This window comes from Phaseolus vulgaris, chromosome 2 (genome assembly GCF_051622355.1).
Source record: "Phaseolus vulgaris cultivar YP4 chromosome 2, ASM5162235v1, whole genome shotgun sequence".
NCBI classification, from domain to species: domain Eukaryota; kingdom Viridiplantae; phylum Streptophyta; class Magnoliopsida; order Fabales; family Fabaceae; genus Phaseolus; species Phaseolus vulgaris.
The window spans coordinates 24,247,080-24,270,012 of NC_143499.1; the positions used below are offsets into that span (position 1 = coordinate 24,247,080).

Below are 22,933 nucleotides of genomic sequence, written 5' to 3' on the forward strand. Positions count from 1 at the left end.
AATTCCTATTGTTCGGCAGGAATGTTGTTTGGCAGGAATGTTTGGAGTTAGTCCCATGAATAAGGATGGCTAAGAAGGTGTAAATTGGATTTTTTAGGTGCAAGAATAAAAAGGCTCTTAGAAAAAATATTATTCGGGCCAAGTAAAGAAAACACAGAAGATTTATTCATACACTCCTATACATTTCTTTTGCATTCCCATAAATATCAAAATTTTCATTTTACCTTTATGAATTGGACGATCCAAAAGTTAAAAAATATTTTTCGTTTTACACAATCTAGAAGTTGTACAAATTGCATAATTTAAAAATTATTTTTGAATTTTAAATTACACAATCTAAAAGTAGTATTTTTTATTAAAAACAGATTTTCAAACTGTATAATCAAAAAGTTATTTTTTGATTTGATTAAGTAATTAATTTTCTTATAAAAGGATTTTAAATTGCATAATTAAAAAATGTGAAATTTAAAAGTCATGTCACTTTCTCTATAAAAAAAGGGGTGAGTGGTAGGTGAGATCGTGTTCGGTGCTTGTGGTCCTTTGCATAAGTCATGACAACAAGATAGAAGACGATCTCATTGACGAGAAGTTCAATATTGATGGTAATTTATTTTTAATGGCTAATACTGTTAAAAAAGATAACTAAAATATAATTCATTCAGATTATATAATCTAAAAGTTAAAAATAACTAACAATTTATAATTCAAAATTATTGTTTTTTTTAAAAAAATAAATTTAAAATTGTCTAATCCAAAAATCACATTCAAATTATGTATTCTGAAGATTTTATTGAAGATTTTATTGGATTAGATAATGTGAAATATATCTTTTATTTTTAGATAGGTATCTTTTATTTTTAGATTACACGTACAAAGGCATTTTTTTTTTTATATTTATAGAGGTGCAGAATAAATGTACGGAGCTGGAGGAAGAATTGCCAAAAAAAAGAATAGCAGGTAAAGGCCATCAAAAGGTAGCCCAAATGTGTTTGCGAAAAGCCCAACCCCAATTTCAAAGGCACGCACCACTCTGATACTGTTTGTTCGCTTCACGACATTGAACGCAGTACAGTGACAGTTCTCTGAACTCACTCTTACTTCGTCGATATTGAAACTAAGCGTAATAATTTTGTGAATTAGCATAACTATTACTTACAAAAGCATCATCACCTAAATTATATGTTGCTGAAGATTTAACAATGGGAGTGATAAAGGATGGAACAATCTCAGGAGTTATACCCGAACCTCAAGGATTTTTGGTGCATTATCCTGCTTATCCTTCGTCTATCTCTCGAGCTGTTGACACTCTTGGTGGAATTCAAGGGATTCTCAAGGTATGTCTAACCCTAATTTCGTTATATGAATCGAATAATTAATCGATGTCATTGCCTATTATTATTATCATTCAAATTATGAATTTTGTATGCCTTTTTCTTTCTGGTTCCTTCACGCTGATTTCAGTTTCTGTTAATTTTTGCTTGTCGAGTGACACTTTAGGCTCGTAGTTCACAATCGAACAAATTAGAGTTCCGTTTCCGCCCCGAAGACCCGTATTCACACCCTGCATTTGGGGAGCTTCGTCCCACCAACACTCTGCTTCTCAAAATTTCGAAGAGAAAGTCTCGATGTGTTGGTGATGCCGAAGAAGCTTCTAGCAGCTCCGGAGTGAAAAATGGGGAGCAAGAAAATCAACCGGAAAGTGAGCGGAAGCAAGAGGAAAGTCTTTGTGCCGATATTGTTGCTCGAGTTTCTGACGCTTATTCTTTTGATGGTTAGACACTTGAAAATGGGCTTGATTTTTTTTTTGTAGAGATTAATTAGATTTATGCAACTTCTTAAGTGAGTTATTCGTTGATTTCGTTTTTGTATTTTAAAAAAAATGAAGGGATGGCGGACTACCAGCATGTGATTCCCATTCATGCTGATGTTGCCCGGAGGAAGAAGCGTAACTGGTCAGAGCTGGAAGAACCGCTTTTTGGTGAATATTTTGTTTCAATGTTTCTGTTACTTCAAATTAATGTCTGTGGTGCGTTTAATGGCTGTTGTTAAAGTTAGTGCCTTGTGTTGTGTCATAGATAAAGTTGGTTTCATGGATCCGGATCATGAGGATGTCATGATTATAGTGCCTCCAATTTTTGCTCCAAAAGATGTGCCAGAAAATTTAGTGTAAGTTTCTCTAAATTTCTTCTTTAGTGATCATATACTTAATTTAAGAGAGAAGTCAGGGAACAGCATGCAATACCATAATTGTTCTACATACAAAGAAAATCATGGCATGGTTACTATGACCTGGATATCAATCTTCATGATGAAGAAAAGTCTTGAGACTCGCTTGAGAGGATATTTATTGTGTTATCTGTTATTCTTTTTGTTTTAGCTCTTCTGATTCCTTTTTAGTTTTCATGACTTTTTTTGTTTAAATTATTTTGTCATCTTTTGTACATTTATAGTGTATTGCCCCTGTGGTGCCTTTCAGCGAGGCTTTATTTCTTTTCCATTTATATATGTATATTCTGTAAAAAAAGTTCTGCAGTTTAAAATTTATGCATTTAATATCTTCATTTCTTGTGTCTTTTCTCTCCACTGATGGAATGGGAGTTGGCAATGAAGTTCTCAGTTATACTTGGTTTTCCTTTAGTTAGGTTATATCCATAAGTTTTTTATTGTAACTTATGTTAGTTACCCTTGTAAAGTTTTGACTCGCAGTTTCATCTTTTGTTAACTTTACACTGAAGTGACTCAGTAATTTTCTTATGTCAGCTTGAGACCAGCTACCATGCCATGCTCAAAAAAGAAACAAGAGGAAGTTGTACAGCAACATTTTGAGGTAAGGATATTTCTTAATAGGTTATAGGCATAAAATTTAATCATTTTGGTATGTTGGAATATATCAGTAACCGTTGGTAAGTGTTGATGACTAGTTCGAGTCTCTTTGGCTCTGAGTTACCATTACTTCTCTGCAGAATCCTTCATATGAGTCTATTGATTCATAGTTTTTATTAATTAGTCTTATCCATTCGTCTGTGCAATCTTCTATCATCCTGACATTTCATACATATAAACATGTAAATACCTTTTTCTTGCGTGGCAGAATAATAAACTATATTAAAGTGAAAATGGGTTCTGATACATCTAGACAGAGCTGAATGAAATACCTATCAAACTAAATATAACATTAAACAAAATACACACACACAAACTCAAGAACACAACAAAGTCTAGGAGGAAAAGAGACCCTTTAAATATTTTAGGATCTAATTGCAAGGTATGAGACTTGAATCCTACATTGGTAGTATTGAATGCTAGTGTGATGTTCATAAGGCTTTGGGCTCTCCAACTACAATGGCTAGCTTCTGTGGTATGGTCTTCCAAGATTCTTATAAATTGGTATTAGAGATTTCCACCAAGTCTCTGCTGCAAACAAGTCGTGCAGAATGTGATGCACATTGCAGTGTTTGCTGAGGACTCGTCAAAGGGCTGATAAGTATTTAGCTGCCTGTGTGGTTGCTAGGGCTTCAGGGTGTGGTGTAATGTTAGGATTCAACTGTAAGGTATAGAGCATGAACCCATGTTGGAAGTATGAGATTCAAATAGGCAATTTTTAAGCCCTTGGGATTTTCAACTATAATAGCCAGCATTTGTGGTGTGGTTCTCCCAAGGTTCTTGTCATAGGACAAACAAGTGTCTGTCAGACTTATGAATATTTAATTGGCAGTTGTATGTCACTAGTCCTGTTAAGAATCACTATTCATATAAAAGAATTGAACTTAGAGGGAGTGGTTTAATGAAATAGGGACCTTCAATTGTTAGTGTTGCATAATTAGGAGAATTATGTTATAATTAAGTGCAGATTCCATTTTATATTTATTAGGACAGATTTGTTAGTGATTTTATTTTATTTGATTTGTACAGCTTTAAACACTCATTATTTCTGGCTTTCATTGCCTATTATTTCTTTCTTTAATTAGGTTGTAAAACAGTCTATAAATAGAGACTGTAATCACATTTGTAAGATATCTCAGAAATATATTTCATCTATTTCTTTCCACTTGGTATCAGAGCCATTTCGAGCCTATCCTAGCGAGTATTTGTTGGGCTTATCAGGCCACCCGCTATCGGGCCGCTATCGGACCACCCATAATATATAGTCCCACGCACGAGTTGGCAGTCTCAGCGTGAGGGGGGGTGTGTTGGAGATCCCACATCGACTAGAGATTAGAGCCTTTCATAGTATAAGTGGGTGCAAACCTCAACCTCATGAGCCGGTTTTATGGGGTTAAGTTAGGCTTAAAGTTCACTTTGTAATATGGTATCAGAGCTTCTGATCTAGGAGACTCTGCTTCCGCAATTTTTTTAGCCTTCATTGCTGTAATCATTTTCCTTGACAGCCTTTATTGCTGCAATTATTTTTTTTTTTTTTTTGGACAGCCTTCATTGCTGCAACTTTCTATTTTCCTTATCCTCTCAGATATGGCTTCAACACAGACGTCTTGGTCATCCTCCATTTAGTACCCTAAAGTCCTTATTTCCTGTTTTATTTACAAAAGTGTCTGCTGAGTCATTTCATTGTGATGTTTGTCAGTTTGCTAAACACCATCGGACAACTTTTCCTCCCAATGGTAATAAAAGTTCTAAACCTTTTGATCTTATTCATTCAGATGTATGGGGACCTTCATCTATTCCTAATATCTCGGGTGCAAAATGGTTTGTTTCATTTATTGATGATTGTACTCGGGTTACTTGGATATTCCTCATGAAAGATAAGTCTGAAGTTTTTCACTTGTTTGTAAAGTTTTACAGAATGATTCAAACACAATTTGAAAGTCCAATTAAGAGATTGCGTTCTGATAATGGAAGAGAATATGTGAACCAAAACCTTTCCAAGTTCCTTGAGGAAAATGGAGTTGTTCATGAATTAACCTGTGTGGACACTCCTCAACAAAATGGGGTTGCTGAAAGGAAAAATCGTCATCTACTTGAGGTTACTCGAGCTTTACTTTTCCAAACATCTGTTCCTAGATCTTACTGGGGGGAAGCAGTCCTGACTGTCACTTATTTGATTAATAGATTACCCTCTCGGGTTCTAGAGGGTGTTACTCCTATTCAGGTTATGACCACATTCTATCATTCTATTCCCATGTTGAATAGTCTTCAGAATCGTGTCTTTGGTTGTCCTGCTTTTGTCCATGTTCATAGTCCTTATCGAGGTAAGTTAGATCCTCGTGCCATCAAATGTGTCTTCATAGGTTATGCCCCCAACAAAAAGGGATACAAATGTTATCATCCTCAAAGTCGTAAAGTGTATATTTCCAAAGATGTCACCTTCCATGAAACAGAGTCTTTCTTTCCTAGTTCTCAGCTTCAGGGGGAGAGTATTCAAGAAGCTGAGGACCTTGAGTTGCCACCTTTTCCTTTGTTGCAGGATTTCGTTCTTAGGGAGGATGACAAAGACCCTGCACCAACATCATTACCAGAGAAGAATAATGAAGACAAATATTTTGGAAAACAATATCAGCGAAGGCAACAAGAACCCGTCCTGGTCGAACAACAACTTCAATTGTCTGAACCGGAGGTAAGAACTCATACCAGTGAGACTCTTGAGGACACCTTAAATACTGCTTTTGAACCTAACCTAAATGATTTACCTATTGCCTTGAGAAAAGAAAAAAGATCTTGTGCCAAATATCCTATATCCCAATTTGTGTCTACAGAAAAACTTTCTATGCAGCACCAGAGTTTTCTTTCAGCTATTGATTCTATCAAAATCCCTTCATCGGTACAAGAAGCCTTAAAAGATGAGAACTGGATGCGAGCCATGAATGAAGAAATGAGCGCGTTAGAAAGGAATGAGACTTGGGAGATTGTAGAGAGACCAAAAGATAAGAAAGCAGTGGGTTGTAGGTGGATATACACAGTTAAGTATAAGTCTGATGGCACACTGGATCGGTATAAAGCAAGGTTGGTTGCAAAAGGGTACACTCAAACCTATGGGATCGATTATGAGGAGACTTTTGCTCCAGTGGCAAAAATGAATACCGTTAGGATTATTCTCTCCCTGGCAGCACACTTTGGTTGGGCAATGCATCAATTTGATGTTAAAAATGCCTTCTTGCATGGAAGCTTGGAGGAAGAAGTATACATGGAGATTCCACCTGGTTATGGTATTGTTAATGAAGGGAATAAGGCGTGCAGACTTAAGAAGGCCCTATATGGTCTTAAACAATCACCTCGTGCTTGGTTTGGAAGGTTTACTCAAGCTATGGTATCTTTGGGGTACCGACAAAGCCAAGGTGACCATACTCTGTTTATAAAACATTCTCAGAATGGTAAACTCACTCTACTTTTGGTCTATGTAGATGATATGATTATTACAGGTGATGATGAGATTGAAAAACAAAATTTGAGGGAGAGACTAGCTGCTCAATTTGAAATGAAGGATCTTGGGAAGCTGAAGTACTTCCTTGGGATAGAGGTTGCTTACTCGAGACAGGGCATCTTTATTTCTCAAAGGAAATACATCCTTGATCTTCTCAAAGAGATTGGTAAGTTGGGTTGTAAGCCCACTGGAGTGCCAATAGAGCAAAATCATAGGATTGGGAATGATGAGGAAAACCCAAAAGTGGAGAAGACACAATATCAAAGACTTGTGGGAAAACTCATTTATCTTTCACACACTAGGCCAGATATAGCCTATGCAGTTAGTGTGGTTAGTCAATTTATGCATGATCCAAGAGAAAGACACTTGCAGGCAGTAGATAAAATTATTCAGTACTTAAAAGCCTCTCCAGGAAAAGGATTGCTATTCAAAAAGGGGGAAAACTTATCCATGAAAGTATATACTGATGCTGACTATGCAGGATCGATTGTTGATAGGAGATCCACCACAGGCTACTGCATGTTCTTGGGTGGAAATCTGGTGACATGGAGGAGCAAGAAGCAAAATGTAGTTGCAAGATCAAGTGCAGAGGCAGAATTTAGAGCCATGGCTCAAGGGGTGTGTGAACTCTTATGGATGAAGATCATACTTGATGACCTAAAAATAAAATATGAAGCTCCTATGGGTTTGGCATGTGATAATAAGTCCGCTATCAGTATTGCACACAATCCGGTTCAACATGATCGAACAAAGCACGTAGAGATAGACCGACACTTTATTAAAGAGAAGTTGGATGATGGTCTTATAGCCACTGAGTACATCCCTTCAAGACTCCAATTGGCAGATATGTTTACTAAGGGACTTCCCATAAAACAATTCGAAGATCTTACTTGCAAGTTGGGAATGATAGATATACATTCACCAACTTGAGGGGGAGTGTTGCATAATTAGGAGAATTATGTTATAATTAAGTGCAGATTCCATTTTATATTTATTAGGACAGATTTGTTAGTGATTTTATTTTATTTGATTTGTACAGCTTTAAACACTCATTATTTCTGGCTTTCATTGCCTATTATTTCTTTCTTTAATTAGGTTGTAAAACAGTCTATAAATAGAGACTGTAATCACATTTGTAAGATATCTCAGAAATATATTTCATCTATTTCTTTCCACTGTTAGCACTTGAGAGAGTGCATTAGAAGCTAAAAGAAGGCTATAGAAGAAAACAAACTAGAAGAATCCTACCAAAACCATCCTATATAAATTCGCAGAGAAATTATAGGATCTAATAAGACCTAAAGGGTTTGTATTGACTGGCTTACATCAAGTTTCTCTGACTCGTGAAACTATAATTCCAAATAAAAATAGGGTCTTGACGTAAAGGAACATTAATTATGGTTGACTTGTGCAAAGTAGATAGATAATAGTGATGTAAAGGTTCAAAAAAAGGAAAAAAACCAGAGTTTCCTTTGAAAAATTTATACTCTTGTTCCGTTTCTGAAAAAAAAATTCGTAACTGAAATTAAATGACTGTTTTTTTCATGGTAATAAAAGTTAATTTGTCATTTATTTTCAGCCAGTGATGAAAAATATCACATGTCAACCTGTGGATACTAGGTGACATATACATTAAAAAGAATTAAAATGAATTCTGTGTAATTTTTTTTGTTTTCATATGCATTATTTTAAGAAAAACTTTTCTTGGGATGTGTGCAGATGGACATGGAGATGGAGCCAGTCCTTGCAATTGATTTTGATATTAAAGATATCCTTTTATCAATTGGTAGAATCATTGTATTTCAAACGTATTTAAGTTGAAAAGTTCTATGTTATTATATTATGCCTATTTTTATCATTTTAGCTTTTTGAATGTAATTTGTTTCTTCTTAAATTTACTCTAGAATACATATATTTGAACCATTTCTTGATTAATTTTAGCACATTGCTGTGCTGATATCAACAAAGTACTTACAAATTAGTACTATTATTTAGTATCTTACTATTGCTGTCTGTTCATTGTATTTTCCAATTTGAACCTATTAATTTTAATTTTAAATTTTGTATAAATTCTATAGGTTGTCTCTTTGTTGATATTTCTTCACTTTTTGAACAAAATTTTGAAAAAAGTTTTGCAACAAATAGATCTTCATGCATAACCAACTTGCATTTTGTGGTTCTAGTTTTACTTAGCTGTCTTACAGATTCCTAAGAAAGTGAATTGGGAGGAATACATACCACAAGGTTCTGATCAGTGGGAGTCACAGATGGTTGTATCCAGAATGTTTGATGAGAGACCTATATGGTCCAAGGATTCGCTTACCGAACGCTTGCTCAAGAAGGGCTTAAGCTTTTCGCATGGCATGCTCAGAAGGTGACAAGTAAATTCAGCTTATTACCTTTTAGAATTTGTAATATTTGAATTGTAGGTGACCATTCATTCTCTCTTGCAGGCTTCTATCTAGAATTTCTTACTACTTTTCCAGCGGCCCATTTCTAAGGTTCTGGATCAAGAAAGGATATGATCCACGCAAAGATCCCAATTCTCGCATGTGAGACTTACTGCTAATTTCTAAATAATCTCTTGGATTCTAGTCATGCATTTGCCCTAAAAAGGTGTTTGGCAGTATGACAAGATATTTATTGCATTATTCTTTCGAAATGATGAGAAAATATAAACCATTATTTTTCATTCCATTTGGTTTCCTATTTCCTCATTTTTTAGTGTGTCTGGCTTAACCTAATTCTTTTTGGTTAACTTTCTCGATAATGGTTGATGGAAGATGTAGGGTAGTATGACCTGGAATGTCCAGTTAATTTAGAGGATTAACTTTGAATTTTCAATATTGTATGATATTAGGTTTAAAAAGGCTTGTCGTACAACATGGGCTAATTTCATGGAAAATGGTGCCTTTACTTTAGGTGCTTGCATGGGCTTAATTCAAGCCTTTTTACCTAGTATTACTCTAGAATTTCTTATTACTTAATAATTTGCTTAAGAGCCATCATGTTGATCCCTACAGTAGTGCACCTTAGTCTGGTCATACTTATTGACTTCCTCTATTAGTTTTGTGAGGCATCAACCAATGACTTGTTGGTATCTATCAGAGCAGTAAAACACAAGAGTCAGAAACATGTGTTCCAGGGGTGTACCCTCTGAACTAGGATCAGTTTTTCTTAGGAGCTTCACAGTTTTTGGTAAGACAAATATGAGTTGGCTTGGCTTTATTGCTAAATGTATGCTATTTTTTGTGTATGTAGCTTTAATCCTTTTTCAAGTACACTTTTTAGATTTTATATCAAATCAGGGAGAGGATTGTTTTTATAGATTATCTAGTGTTTGTTCCATGCGTTTTCTTAGCAGTCCCTCTCACGGATATGAAGAAAATGGATGGCTTATTTGTTTTAATGAGTTTTTTTTGTTTTTCGTTTTGAGCTTTTGATGGGTTGATACCAAATGATGGGTTGTTCTTCTTGGAGATTTGAAAAGGGTGGCGGAAGCAATGGATGTGATGGATCAAGGAGGACTCATATAGAGCTATGGGTTCCTTGTAGGTGCATGAAAGGTATGGAGAGTGATTGGTTGGGCCATATCACTTGGAGAAAGGTGGAGGTGAAAATCAAAGTGTCTAACCTAGAGATACTAGACAAGGGAGTAGAAGCTTGCAATATTTGGCAGCATTTTACTCATAAAATTGATCTTACAAAACATGAGTCAAACACCCTATTATATAGGTGCAAGTGCCTTGGGGAATACACAAAAGAGCGGCTGCTAGGGTTTTGACTAAAGTCAATGCCGCATCCTAGGAGCAAAGTTCTAGAAGCTAGGTTAACTTCTTACCCTAAAAGGCTTTACTCAATCTACAATGATAAGCACACCTCCCCCATTATTCCTAAGGAACCCTATTCTACTGAAATTACAAATAAAGAAATTAGCTCTCATGGCTTGGGCTTTACTTCTTGTGGTCCTCTTTGAACATATAAAGAAAAGTTTCTTTGCCATCAGTAGCAAAGTCCCAATCTTCTTGAATCCTCTTTGCCATGGACCTAGTTGTTGGGCTTGAACTAGGGTCTGAGCTTGGGCCTCTTCCATCAGCTTTACATAGTATTGTTAATCTGGTTTCAGATTCCATTCTGGTTCATGTTTGATATCCATGAGATTCCTATGATATTTTCATATAAAAATATTGAATATGAAAAATTTATATATTTTTTACCAGGGTCTACTAACACAATCTTCTTTCTGTCAAATATTTTACTGAACTTTTATTCTCTGTATTTATATTATTCGAAAAAATTGAATCTTCAATTTGTTGACTTCGTTTAGATTTTTGGTTTAGCAGTTATCAAAGAATCGATTATCGAGTACCTGTCCCGTTAAGAAGTTACTGTGATGCGAATTCAGCCAATAAGTAAGTCTTTTTCTTCATTATATCTCTTGCTGTGTTTACAAAGCTGTTGACTGTAATTTGGAAGCAATTCCATTCATGCGTATCCACAAGAAAGTGGAAATAAAAAACCACAATGTAGATTTATGTATATTGACACGCAAAAGTGAAGAGAAAGAGATCACTGGAATTTATTACAATCACAATCAAATTTATTTGCCGACCTCTCGGTTGATATAACATATCTGGCTTTTGTCACTATAAGTTGTTTTCTCATTCGTTATTATCTTGTCATATAAGTTGTTTCTCATTCTTTGGGCTATTGTTTCATGCAGATTAAAACATAAATGGGAGGATATATGTGCCTTTCGTGTCTTCCCTTACAAATTCCAGACTTCCTTGCAGTTTTTTGACCTTGTTGATGATTATATTCAATCAGAAATAAATAAGCCTCCACTCCGAGCAACTTGCACTGTACATCTTTTATATCAAGTTTTATTTAATATCTCTAGTTACGCTGACACACTTGATATTGCCAGACATTTAAAAGACAAGCATGCTTTACTTATTATTGTGATATTACGTGTTTCATATTTTTCCTATTCCGTAGCATAGAGGTCCCTTATGGGTTATCTATGAATGATATGGAATTGCTCATTTTTCCTTTTTTGCTTGAGCAATCAAGGAGTAGCAAATTTATTCTATGTAATATTGTTTTACTCTGAAATTTGTGCATATTGAATTGTTGTGTAATTTATGCCACAAAAGATAAAATATAAAAAAATGCTTGATTTAATATTTCATGCTTGAAGTTATAAGAAATACCATTAACTGAGTTGCATATAAAATGCTAATCTTGCAGTTTGGAACTGGTTGGTTCTCACAACACATGATCAATTGCATTAGACAACGTCTTATGGTGCGATTCCTATCAGTCTTTCCCAAACCTGGTGCTGAGAATCTACTCAGAGCTGCTACTTTGAAGTTTGAAAAATTGAAGAGGGAGAGCTACAGGCATGCCATGAAGGTCGATGAAGAAGAATGCCAACAAGCTAATTTAGGTTGTCTCCTTTTTTTTGTCCATTTTTTTCACAATTCTTTATATCTATTATTGATATTGCTTTAGTATATTAATAGAGCCAACAGATTAATTCCACATCTAATATTATGACGTATGAAGAATGATTAAATCCCCTTTTAAACTTTGTCTACTTCCTAGCCTTTTTTCAGTTATTACTTCTATTTCTCAAGAAGTCCCTACATATTTATTGTTTATTTAATGATTGAAACTTGTAAATGAGAATCCTTTTCAGGTATTTCCGAGCCAAAGTTTTCTAATTCGTTTCCTCGAAAGGTTATTTGTAGCAGAATTTATTAATGTAGCTAGAATTTATTTTGTTAATTTGTTGCTTAATATGATTGTGAACCAATTGGAAGATTTGTTATCGTTGTAAAACAATAGTTTAATTTATTTTCAAGTAAAAATTACTCTTTTTTCTGATCTGTTGAATAACATTTTGAATAAGTAATTATTGCTAAAAAAATGTCTATCTTGGACACAGGCTTGGAAGAGCATGAAGAACTTGACAATGCTGAAGATGAAGAGGAGGCAGCTGAGGGTAATGATAGTGAAGAAGAATGGGAAGAAGAACTTGATCTGGTAATTTTTGTTATCTATTTTCTGCTTTAATGTTTTCTCAGATTGTGTTAGTAATGACTTTGAAATTGAATATTTTTTTATTTATGTTGTTGACACATGTAGGCTGGAGATATTCAAATTCCTCTGCCGTCTGAGTCCTGTATCCTTTTCTATTTCAACTCTAAATTTAGTCATGTAAAGATTGAAACATCATTACTGCATCGCACCAATTTTTCTGACGAGATGGTGGAACTAAAAATTCGTAATTATATAATTCATACATACTACCTCATTGCTATTGGTAGGTGTTAAGAGAAGAGGATGAATTTTTATCATGTCAAGTCTCTCAACTTGCTTTTTTTTAACTCCATTACAATATTCAGACACCAACATTGAGAATATTTCAAGGATTCATTTACAGGAACTTTTTGGTAGCTTCCCGCCTAATGATGGTGCCAACCTGCAAGCAAATGGCAGCGACGAAGAATATCACATATACGAGGAAGATAGTGAGGAGAATTACTCCGATGAATGATTTCAGACGTTCTTTGAGTTACATACGAGGGTAAATATCATCATACATTTGTTGATTAAATTATCATCATCTAACCTAGTGTTCATTGTTATCATAAGAACAAGTGTCTTTAATTACATCAGTGAAGACATAAGAAGAAAAATAGTAGATGTAGATAGAAAATAGTCGAGAAATGGGCAATGGTTGATTTAAGAAAATATTGTATCATTTCATGTCTATTGTCAATAATTATAAAATATATCATTTTATTTTTAATTTATCTTTTGTTTTTTTGAAAAGATGTTTGTAGAAGGCTAAAAATAATTATTAGTAAATATGAGAAAACAATAAAATATGCAATTTTGCTGTAGAAACGTAGTTGATGAATGTTATCGAATGACAAATATTGTAGCAAATTGATATAGATAAGATAAATAGTTAGTCACGGAAGTTTTTTGGTATACTTTTTTCAATGGCTGAGACAACTGGAATTGAATCCAAGTCTTTACGCATTCTAAGCTGATTGAAATTGTGATATTTGGGACTTTGAAAAATAAAGTGATATCTCACTAATTATAAATAGAGATGTCTTTTTCATTGCTGTAAGTTACAAGTATATATTTACACTTACATGTTATAAATGTAATGTGAAAACTTTAGATAATTGATTTTGGTCAAGTAACTAGAAATCCTAGGGAGTATTTTTTATGGGCAATTCTTGCATAGACACAAATCATGCAAGTTTTGTACTACACCAAATCGTATATGTATTCCTATATCATCCAACTTGAATGGGTCTTGTCTAAACTCAGGCCTATTTGAGTCTATTTGGTCTTGTAACCATAAAAAGAAGGTATATAATTAACTTTTTGGTCTCTACATTAAGGGTCAATAGTTAATTTGATTTAATGATTTAAAAAAAAATAATCATTTTTATTCCAAAATTTGTTAAAAATTATGTAATTTGATTATTTTTGTTAGATTCACTTGAACGACATTAACTGATAATGATGATGTGACAAGTGTGAGTGACACTATTATGCATACATGTCTCTACGTCAGAACCTTGTCTTAAACCCTCTTTTCTTTGCTCTCTCTCTTAACCCTAACCATCTTCCTTCATAGGTGGCCACTTTCGCATGCTTTGCTGCTTGATCTTCGACGTCATCAGTTGCAACGACACCTCTTGCTACTGGTGTCTTCAGCGTGACAATGATGAAGGAGAAGTCAGAGAAGCTGTCAACCTACTAAACGCAACAAAGATGAAAACGGAGGCAAAGGTAGAGAGGAAGGAAGAGGCATTGACGAAGTTGAAGTGATATTATTTGGACGAATTTTAGGGATGTTGTTATGTGGTGCCATCTCCGCTCCTCTTTCACAATGTCTCCATCTCGACCAAGTCCTTTGAAAACTCTTTATCGCATCCTCCTCCCCCTACACGATGACTACCCACTATGTCGTGCAGGGCGGGGCGGAGGGGTTGGATTTGGAGGAGTTGAACGCAATGTTCATAGCAATGGGGTTCCCACGTTGAGACCTGAAGAAGATGCACTTGGCGCTAGAGCACACACATGCGATGTTATGGGTGGAGCATCGGAAAACGCATCGGTGGAGGAAGATAATTAGGATTGGGAGAGAGAGAAGAGAGGAACTGATTTAGGGTTGAAGGTGATGATGAGACTTTGACGTGGAGACATGTGGGCATAGTAGTGCCACTCACACTTGTCACATCATTACCACTTAACGTTGTTCATGTGAATTTAGACATAAATAACTAAATTTTGTACATTTTAACAAACCTTAGGACGAAATTAAATTTTTTAAAAACCACTAGATCAAATTAATTATTGATCTTAATGTAAGGACAAAAAATTAATTATACCTAAAAATAAAGAAGGCCCCATCCAATTTATATATTTAAACACATAAATTTATCATGTTATGAAAATATATGATATTATACACTCCTTATTCATTAAATGCACCATTCCTTTCCCATTCTCTCCCCAACTTCACTACAATTTACTAGTTAGAGTTGAAGACACTGTTTGCAGTTATCCGATGAGATGCATATAGCTTATGGAAAAATGATCTTCTTCTAGTAGTGATCTTTGTAATTTATTCTTTGAATGGATGATGAAGGAGATATGAGGTACAGAAGCATTAAAGAAACTCAAGATAAGTTTTCATGGATTGAAATGGAGTTAGGAATTTGTGAGAGTGAGAGGTAAGGACAACTCATTAGGAAAAAGTCTAGGCTAAGTCTTGAAGGAGACTAACCTAGGGAGAACTTAAGAACAAGTAGAATGACCAAAATCACGCAACATTTCATTATTAATTCCAAATTGAAAATGCATGTATAAGAGACTCCTATTTATAGGGGAAAGTTTCTCAAAACCTCTCAAATGAGAGAGTGACAAGTGTCACCACCTTATTGGTGCAAATCTTTTTCATTGAGGAGAAGACATGTGGAGTCTCATGCATTCCTTGCCTATATTTATATTTACACCCCTCTTTTATTATTTTACACTTTACTTTCTTTTCTATTTACATACTCTCTACTTTGGCCCAAAATACAAGGTCCAAAACTTCCTAACTACTCTATACAATTTTTACAAGGCCAAGAAGAAGAAAAAGACTCTACAAACTCTTCATTAAAGCTCGATTTTCATCTATCTTTTTGGTCGAAATTTTCGAGGTTGGACAATTGTCATCATCCCCTCCCTCCTGAAAAGGATTTGTCCTTAGATTTGAATGATGCTCAATGACAACAACCTCTGTTTATTTGATTGAGTATGTTCCTCCATGGTCAAATATTAACCTATAGTAAACATCAAAGAAAAGTGAGATAAGAAAGTTAAGTCAGCGATATTCGAATAAAACAGTAAGAAAATAAGGCCCTTTATTTTTATAAAAGTTTTATTGAAAAGAAATAGGGTCCTTTTCAAAAATATTTTTGTTTCCTTTATGTTGTTCATTGCCCAAGATAAGCAACAACATCAAAAGTGTTGTTTTTGTGATTTTTTAGAATAAGAGTAAGCATCATGATTTGAAGAACAAAGAGAGTTCAAAGTATTGCAATCTCCTCATTAAGGATTTTTTTTAACTATGCTTGTAGGAGCTGTTGTAAGATACTCATTGTCCTTTCTAGATTCCTCTTCTTCTTTTTCAAACAACCTCTCATTTGGCTTTTCTGTGGAGGAAAGATTTATATCTATATCTGGTTTAGCTCCAGACATAGATTTTTTTCAAGCATATTCTCACAAGGGTTTTCTATGGAAGAAGAGTTTATGTCAATGTCTGGTTCAACTCCAGACAAAAGATTTTCCTTTAATTGTTTTTTTTTCTCTCTCTTCTTTCTTGTATCTTTCTTTCTCTAAGAGCTTGTAATTTTTCTCTATTTTTTTTCTTTTCTATCATATTCTTTTTCTCCACTTATAAAGTTTCTTCCTTTTTCTACAAGCTCTTTCATTTCTTCTCCAAGCTTCTTCTTTCTCACATATGAAGGCGGAAACTTTCTTCTCATACACATCTTCAATCCATCCCAATTCAGTACTTTTGATTTTCTGCCAATTCTAACCTCAGTTTCTCTCTGTATTCATCAAGACCTGACATATTCTTGAAAACTTAGAGTAGCCATTGAAAATCTGCTAAATTCATCCAATTGGTGTTTATCAAAGATTTGATCAACCTTTGTCTCCCATTCTAAATATGCTTCAACATTTTTATTTCCATCAAAGTAAGGAATGTTTACTTCAAGCTCGATAAAATAATATAAACTTTTAGGCTCAAAACACATCCCTTCCTTTTTTTGATAATGAGGGTTATAAATCTTTCTTCTATAACTATTGCCTTTTTGGCCCAATTTTTCATGTTTATACTTTATCTTCCTAAGCTTTTGTCCTAGGAGAGCTAGACAAATTTCTCCTTTTTTTTCTTAAAATTCTAAGTTCCTTCTAAAAAATGACAAGATGAGCATCTCTTTCAATCTTTTCCTTTTCTTTTTGAATAATCTCTTGTTGCCTCCATAGTTGAAGTGACTTAAGTTCTTGAGAAATATTTTTCAATTGTTTTGATGAAGAACTTGAATCACTTTTATTATGACGAGAAGTATACATAAACATATTAAACTTTGTATTTAAAAGATTTTTCACAAGAAGAAAAGTGAGGTGGGTCACAATGGACACTCAAGTACCAAATTTTTCCTAGCAAGAACTTATCCCAATGCACTTCACAAATCTCTTTCCAATGAAAATTTCTTCAACACAAACATTAATTTAACTACACAGATAAATAAAAAATAATAGTTCAAACTTTATACATAGCCTCCACTTTTGAGTTATAGAATTTAGTTGTACAGTGCTTTCCAAGTTATGTGTAACTACCAGCTTGGTCTTTAGTCTTTTTTTGATCTATATTGATTTCAATTTTCTGCTGCACAATTATGACAATAGTTTTAACTGGACAATAAGAACTAAGTTGATAATGGATAACTTCAAATTTTAAGTTTTTTACTACACCCTTAGTATCCCTTCATTCTTTTGCTACTTGTCTATGTTGTGCATTAATGACACATCTGTCTTACCTTTTTTACTAGGTATTGATGGGGTTAAGCTTAGAGATGGCCGCTTATTGATTGCTTATAATACTAAATCGAGGGTGTACTTAAAGTGGCACAACTTGGATGCATCAAAATATGGTGGCTTGGTCAGGTGCTTATATTCTAACTAGCCTAAATCAATAAACAATGGTCAAGATAGAGGAAGAGAAAAACTTTCTCCAAGACAACAATCACTATGCCACACTTACAAAGCCTAAAGAAAAAAAAAACTAGGTTTGAAGGTGTCTAGTGAGTGTAGTCCATACATAGGGTTAGGGTACTGAAGAGCAACAAAAGAGAAGATTTTGGTGCATTAAAGTCAAAAGTGATTATTATAACATACAAAACAGGATTATGTTTCCTGCCTACTGGACATGGAGAGAAATTCATCTAACAAAATTAGCTTTTAATCAAACAAACAAATACCAATATTCATTTCCATGTAATGGTGATTAAACAAGTACATCAAACTACTAAAAAGTAGTTTCTATTGAATTTGATGACTTCATTTCAGATGCACTAAGAGGTACTGGATTCTATCAGAAAGCACAACTAGAAATTAAAAGGGCTGATGGCAAAGAGGCTAACATTGCTGAAGAAGTTTTTGAGAAAACAAAGGAAAAATTCAGAATGTATTGAGTCTCTATTTTCCGAACACATCTCATGAAGCTTGTTGCTCTCTAAATCCAAATAAATATCAACTACTAACTGAATGATGCCAATCAAAATAAAAGTCTCACTTTGTACTATATGATTACATTTTCACTTTGTACTAAATTCAATCCGAACCAAAATGTAACTTTAAAGTTCAAACACATTTTTATTGAATATAACTTCAGTTTGGGGGAGTAAGGTGTTGGACCAGTTATGGGTGGATTAAAAAGGATTGGACCAAATTTAGGGCAATATATTTTATTCTCATTAAACAAAACTTGCAAATAATGACAACCTACCAGATTTCATAGATATAGATGATATAAGAGGATCATATACTGATCTAGTTGGGAGACTAGTTGTCTCTTTTTCAGCCCAAGACAAGCGTATCTCCAAGGTATTACTACTCACAACACAATAAACTCTTTTGTGATTGCCTTACCAATATCTCCTGCAATATTGAAGCCCTCATTCACCAGTTCTCTCTGAAACATTTTAATTAAAAAATTTGAAGGCTCCATGATGATTATAAGCCATACAAATCTCAAATCATTTTGAAAAATGGTAGCAGATGACCATGAATTATATGAAGTTAAACTAGTAACATAGAAAGTAGAAAATGTATATTGTTATGGTATTCTATTTATGAAAACAATCCAACATGTTCTTAATACAACCTATATGGTGACGACTTCCATTTTCAATATGAAAAATCCCAATGAGAAAGGTTAAAAAAATTGTGAACCTGCCACAGACAATGACAATAACCTACTATGAACCTCCCAATTTGTTATTATAATATACTTTGCCATTATGTTTGAGTGTGTTAAAAACATGGCACATTCCTTCCAAAATTATTATTATTATAGTAAGACTTACTCTCTCTCATATATATATATAAATAAATATAGAAGACATTTACAACACAATAACCAAAAATCAACTTTATATATTCTATTGTTTTCTGATTCCTTTAAAGATGGGAAAACATAAACATTTTGTACGTAGAGGGTAGACACATGATTGATTAACAATAAAACGTATAATCTAATTATCTATATCTCTGTCATCGTACAAACAAACAACAAAGCCGAGCTCATCCTTGTGAATACAAACATTTGTATCTTATGTTAACTATATTACGAGAAATTTGTGTGTTTTCTATCACTCTTTTTAGCTTAATTATATTAGTTTTAATTTAATATGACCCATCTATTTAATTTTTATTAAGATCAAAATAATTGTTTTAACCTTCTTTCACCATCTTCTATATGTTTTCCTTTTTAAGAAAGAAAAATATAATTATTAAAAAAAAATACTTGGGTACCCAAGCTGTCTAGAAACAAGATATTTACATACATAGGCCAAACCATTTACATAAATATGTTGTAAGATCATCTTAATTTAAGTTTCATGAGAAGTTAACATACCTTGATTGACCGAGAGACACTTCTCAAGAAAATGCAAGCTGCAGTACATACATTGGCATCTCCATGAGTTAAGGCACAATTAGTAGGTTCAAGACCTGTATCAAAAAAAGTGTATTAGAAATTGAAAGTGGACTTGGGCTTTGAAATCATAGTTCACTAGTGCAAGGAAGCAGAATTGATGGATTGTACAATAGCATTATTGGTATAAATGAAAATAAATATTTGACAGCAAAGGAAGTGAAGAACAGGCTTACTGATCCTGTCCTTGCCCCACAGTTTAAACTAGGCATGCAGATGTTTCCAATTAATGAACAGGAGTCACAATATCTTTGTTATTATCCACGTAGAGGTTATAATGAGAGCAATCATTTCTATATAGCTAATGGAGAAAAGAGATATGATTGAAGCCTAAACATACAGTACCAATAGTAATGTAATGTAATGTGTACAGTACCAAAACCTTAACAATAAAGCAACTTCACCGCTTCATGACTATCTTAGTAATAAAACATTTTGAGGACATTTTTGTATATAATAATCTATAGGGTTGGAAGATTTCTTGTGTAATTAAGATTAGTTCTCTAAATTGGATACTTACAATTCCAATCCAAGTCCAGAATTTGGGGATGGTTAGGTGTTTTTGGAGATGTTGGGAGAAGAACACGCGATTTAAACTTCTGGATTCTTTCTTGTCTGCATTTTAATATTTGTAAGAAAGTGAATAAGTGAGAGTGAACATTTTTAATGTTTTTTTTTAATAAAGTTAGCGTCTAATGTTAGAACTACACTACACGTAATAAAATATAATTTATTAGTATAATTTATATACAAATTTTAATATACAAGACAAAATTTGATATTTATTTTTGTGTTTAGTTTGTATAGGTTTTATGAATACTAATAACTTTTTTTTTATCCATACTTTCTCTTATCAATTAAAATCCATTTTCCTTCTAGTGAAATGTTCATGATTTTAAGTTTCTTCCTATTGTATTCTTAATTATTTTAGTTTATAATTTATTTTCATTTATTTTCCTTTAGTTTATAATTAATTTGTTTATGCTTGCTGTGTTTGTCCGATTTTAATGCAATGATTTATTGTTTTTTAAATTTTCTTATTTTTATAAGTATTAGTCTTCAGACAATAAAGAATAATTTGTATGATGATATGATCTATTGATTATTTTAACCTCTTTAACTAATTACACTTTCAGATAGATTAAACTCAGGTTTAAAATTATACACATAATAGATAAATAGACCGCATCCAAATTTAAGAAAGTGGAGAATGAGTATGCAGTTTAGCTTGAAAGGCCCTTATTCTTGAAAACAATGTACCTTGTTATATTATTTGCACAAATTAGAAACTTCAGCGTAATACACTTCTGTTTGAGTAATTTTTTTTAATAAAGAAATACATTAGAAACTAAGAAATACATATTAATGTTACTTATATAAAAATTAATGTTTTGTATTCTTAGGCTTTTTTTTTATAATTCAATTTAAACTTATAATCTCATAAAATCATCCAAAATTTTCACCACTTCATGATTTCTTCTTAAGTTTTTTTTGGCAAGTTTTACAATGATTTCAATCTATCACTTCTATGTTAATTTCCAATACTCTAACCGTGTGGTATGTTAGTATGCTGATATGCTTCTGTATTCCTCTTAATTCTATCAGAAAAGTAACACCACCACTTACATTGTTCCTGCTTCCTGAATTGCAAGAATATGATGAATATGCTGAATAAAAAAGAAGTAGGAAAGTTAAAAATAGTTCTATGAACGAAACCAAGTCACAAAAGAAGGCCCAATATAAAGCTAAAAAAGGAGGAAAACAGAGAAAAGAAAATGTAAAATTGCTTCAAAGACAACTTGCTCTAATTACTGATAGAAAATGTCAGTGTATGGTTAACTTGTTTGTAAATATCCTCTGACAAATTGTGAAATCTACATGTGTATCATATTCTACCTTAGGGAGACACTATGTTAAGAAAAGACACTCGAGTATCAATAAGGTGCTTAAACAAGCAATCCAATCCATATTCAAGCCCTTCAATGACTACCACCACAGCCTCAAGCTCTTTATGTGCACATTGAATATTCTCAACTTTAAAATCTTTGGCTGGATTATCCATGACCATTCTACAAAGTGCCAAGTCCACTTTTTCCAATTCGTTCACATTCTCCTGTTGATTGTTGCATTGAAGAAGTGCCCCTTTCCTCATCACTCTTGACACAAATGTCCACTTGTTATTAAGCTTTGACCTTAAGATTGGTGAAGAAAGAAACGACACTAGTGACTGAAAGATGGAGCTGGTGATCAAGCTAGCTTCTCTTAGAACCCTCACAACTGCTGAAAGATGGTGATTAAGATCCAAAGGAAGAGAGGCCCCAAATGATGACCCTTCAGTGTGCTTCAACAAAACAAGAGATTTTGTACATTGTTTCCTTGTGTTTCTTCTGAGACTCCAATATGAAGACAAATGGCTTTCAATCACCAAGTCTCCAACCTTTCTCCTTCTAAGTGCTGATTGAAGGTCTCTAACATTTCCCTTCATTAGCATGATGGCATCCCTTGTCTCTCCCAGTATGTCCAAGAATCTCACTGGACAATCCAGCAACTCATCAACCCATTTTTGGTTGTGATGATGAGACAGTGCTTGTTGAGTGAGTGGCAATTTCAAAAGATCTTCCATGCACTTGTACAACTCTGCAAGGCCTGAGAGACCAAAGAAAATTCTCTCCACTTCAGAGGAAGATGAAACCTCCCATGATTTGAGCTTGTTAAGCTCCTCTTCAATTCGAACTGTGTTTGGATGTGATCTAGTTGGCAAGCTTATGGATCGAATGGCATAGCCATGAGAATGTTTTGGTGAAAAGGTAGAAGCCATAGCTGTTCTTTTCATGTTATCAGTAAAAGGGTGGTGCCTATTAGGAATGTTATGATCTTCTCCTTTCAATAATATATATATACCAAGGCATGTACGTGTGGTTTTCCCATAACGTGGGTTGATAATAATAACAATAACAATAGAATGGTGTTGTAATTGGGATGTTGTTGTGAGGTCTTGTCATGTTTTAAATGGAAAGCTTATGTATGTGTAACAAAGAGTGTAAGGTGGACCTCTCAAATTGCCTCTGATGTCTTTTTTATCTCACAGTCCCTCATGCAGAGTCACTCAACTTCCATACAAAATCATGCACATCAAGGCCCCATGCAAGCCTCCACTTAGGTCACAATTTTGTGGGGAATCACTCAACATTCATTGTCTAAATCTTCATAGAGTCATAATGGTTTCACATATCATTTTATTATTATAATTTTAA

General features: G+C 33.8%; 2 protein-coding genes across 6 annotated transcripts; one reads left to right on the plus strand and one right to left on the minus strand.

The window, feature by feature from the left end:
* Window positions 1-993: 993 nt before the first annotated feature.
* Window positions 994-17,533, plus strand: LOC137811010 (uncharacterized). Of its 5 annotated transcripts, none has more exons than XM_068612554.2 (15): window positions 994-1,334; window positions 1,498-1,771; window positions 1,886-1,978; window positions 2,076-2,166; window positions 2,761-2,827; window positions 8,096-8,144; window positions 8,579-8,750; window positions 8,830-8,928; window positions 10,717-10,788; window positions 11,100-11,238; window positions 11,627-11,825; window positions 12,327-12,424; window positions 12,527-12,563; window positions 12,787-12,968; window positions 17,515-17,533. In XM_068612554.2, the coding sequence occupies exons 1-14, from the start codon at window positions 1,200-1,202 to the stop codon at window positions 12,936-12,938; spliced, it is 1,677 nt and encodes a 558-aa protein (XP_068468655.1). In that variant the 5' UTR covers window positions 994-1,199; the 3' UTR covers window positions 12,939-12,968; window positions 17,515-17,533. The 5 variants fall into 5 exon arrangements, with proteins under 5 accessions (XP_068468655.1, XP_068468657.1, XP_068468654.1 ...); XM_068612556.2 differs by lacking the exon at window positions 17,515-17,533 and adding an exon at window positions 14,043-14,712 and having other exon boundaries at window positions 10,720-10,788; XM_068612553.2 differs by lacking the exon at window positions 17,515-17,533 and adding an exon at window positions 14,043-14,180.
* Window positions 17,534-21,529: 3,996 nt separating this feature from the next.
* Window positions 21,530-22,512, minus strand: LOC137809656 (uncharacterized). Its single transcript, XM_068610755.2, has one exon. It carries the CDS (start codon window positions 22,510-22,512, stop codon window positions 21,577-21,579), a length of 936 nt encoding a protein of 311 aa, XP_068466856.1. The 3' UTR covers window positions 21,530-21,576.
* Between the last annotated feature and the right edge of the window lie 421 nt (window positions 22,513-22,933).

Coding starts and splice junctions, on each gene's coding strand:
- LOC137811010 (XM_068612554.2), top strand. CDS start 1,200: ATGGGAGTGATAAAGGATGGAACAATCTCAGGAGTTATACCCGAACCT. Junction 2,828..8,095: donor TTGTACAGCAACATTTTGAG/GTAAGGATATTT, acceptor GGATGTGTGCAG/ATGGACATGGAGATGGAGCC. Junction 11,826..12,326: donor ATGCCAACAAGCTAATTTAG/GTTGTCTCCTTT, acceptor TCTTGGACACAG/GCTTGGAAGAGCATGAAGAA.
- LOC137809656 (XM_068610755.2), bottom strand. CDS start 22,512: ATGAAAAGAACAGCTATGGCTTCTACCTTTTCACCAAAACATTCTCAT.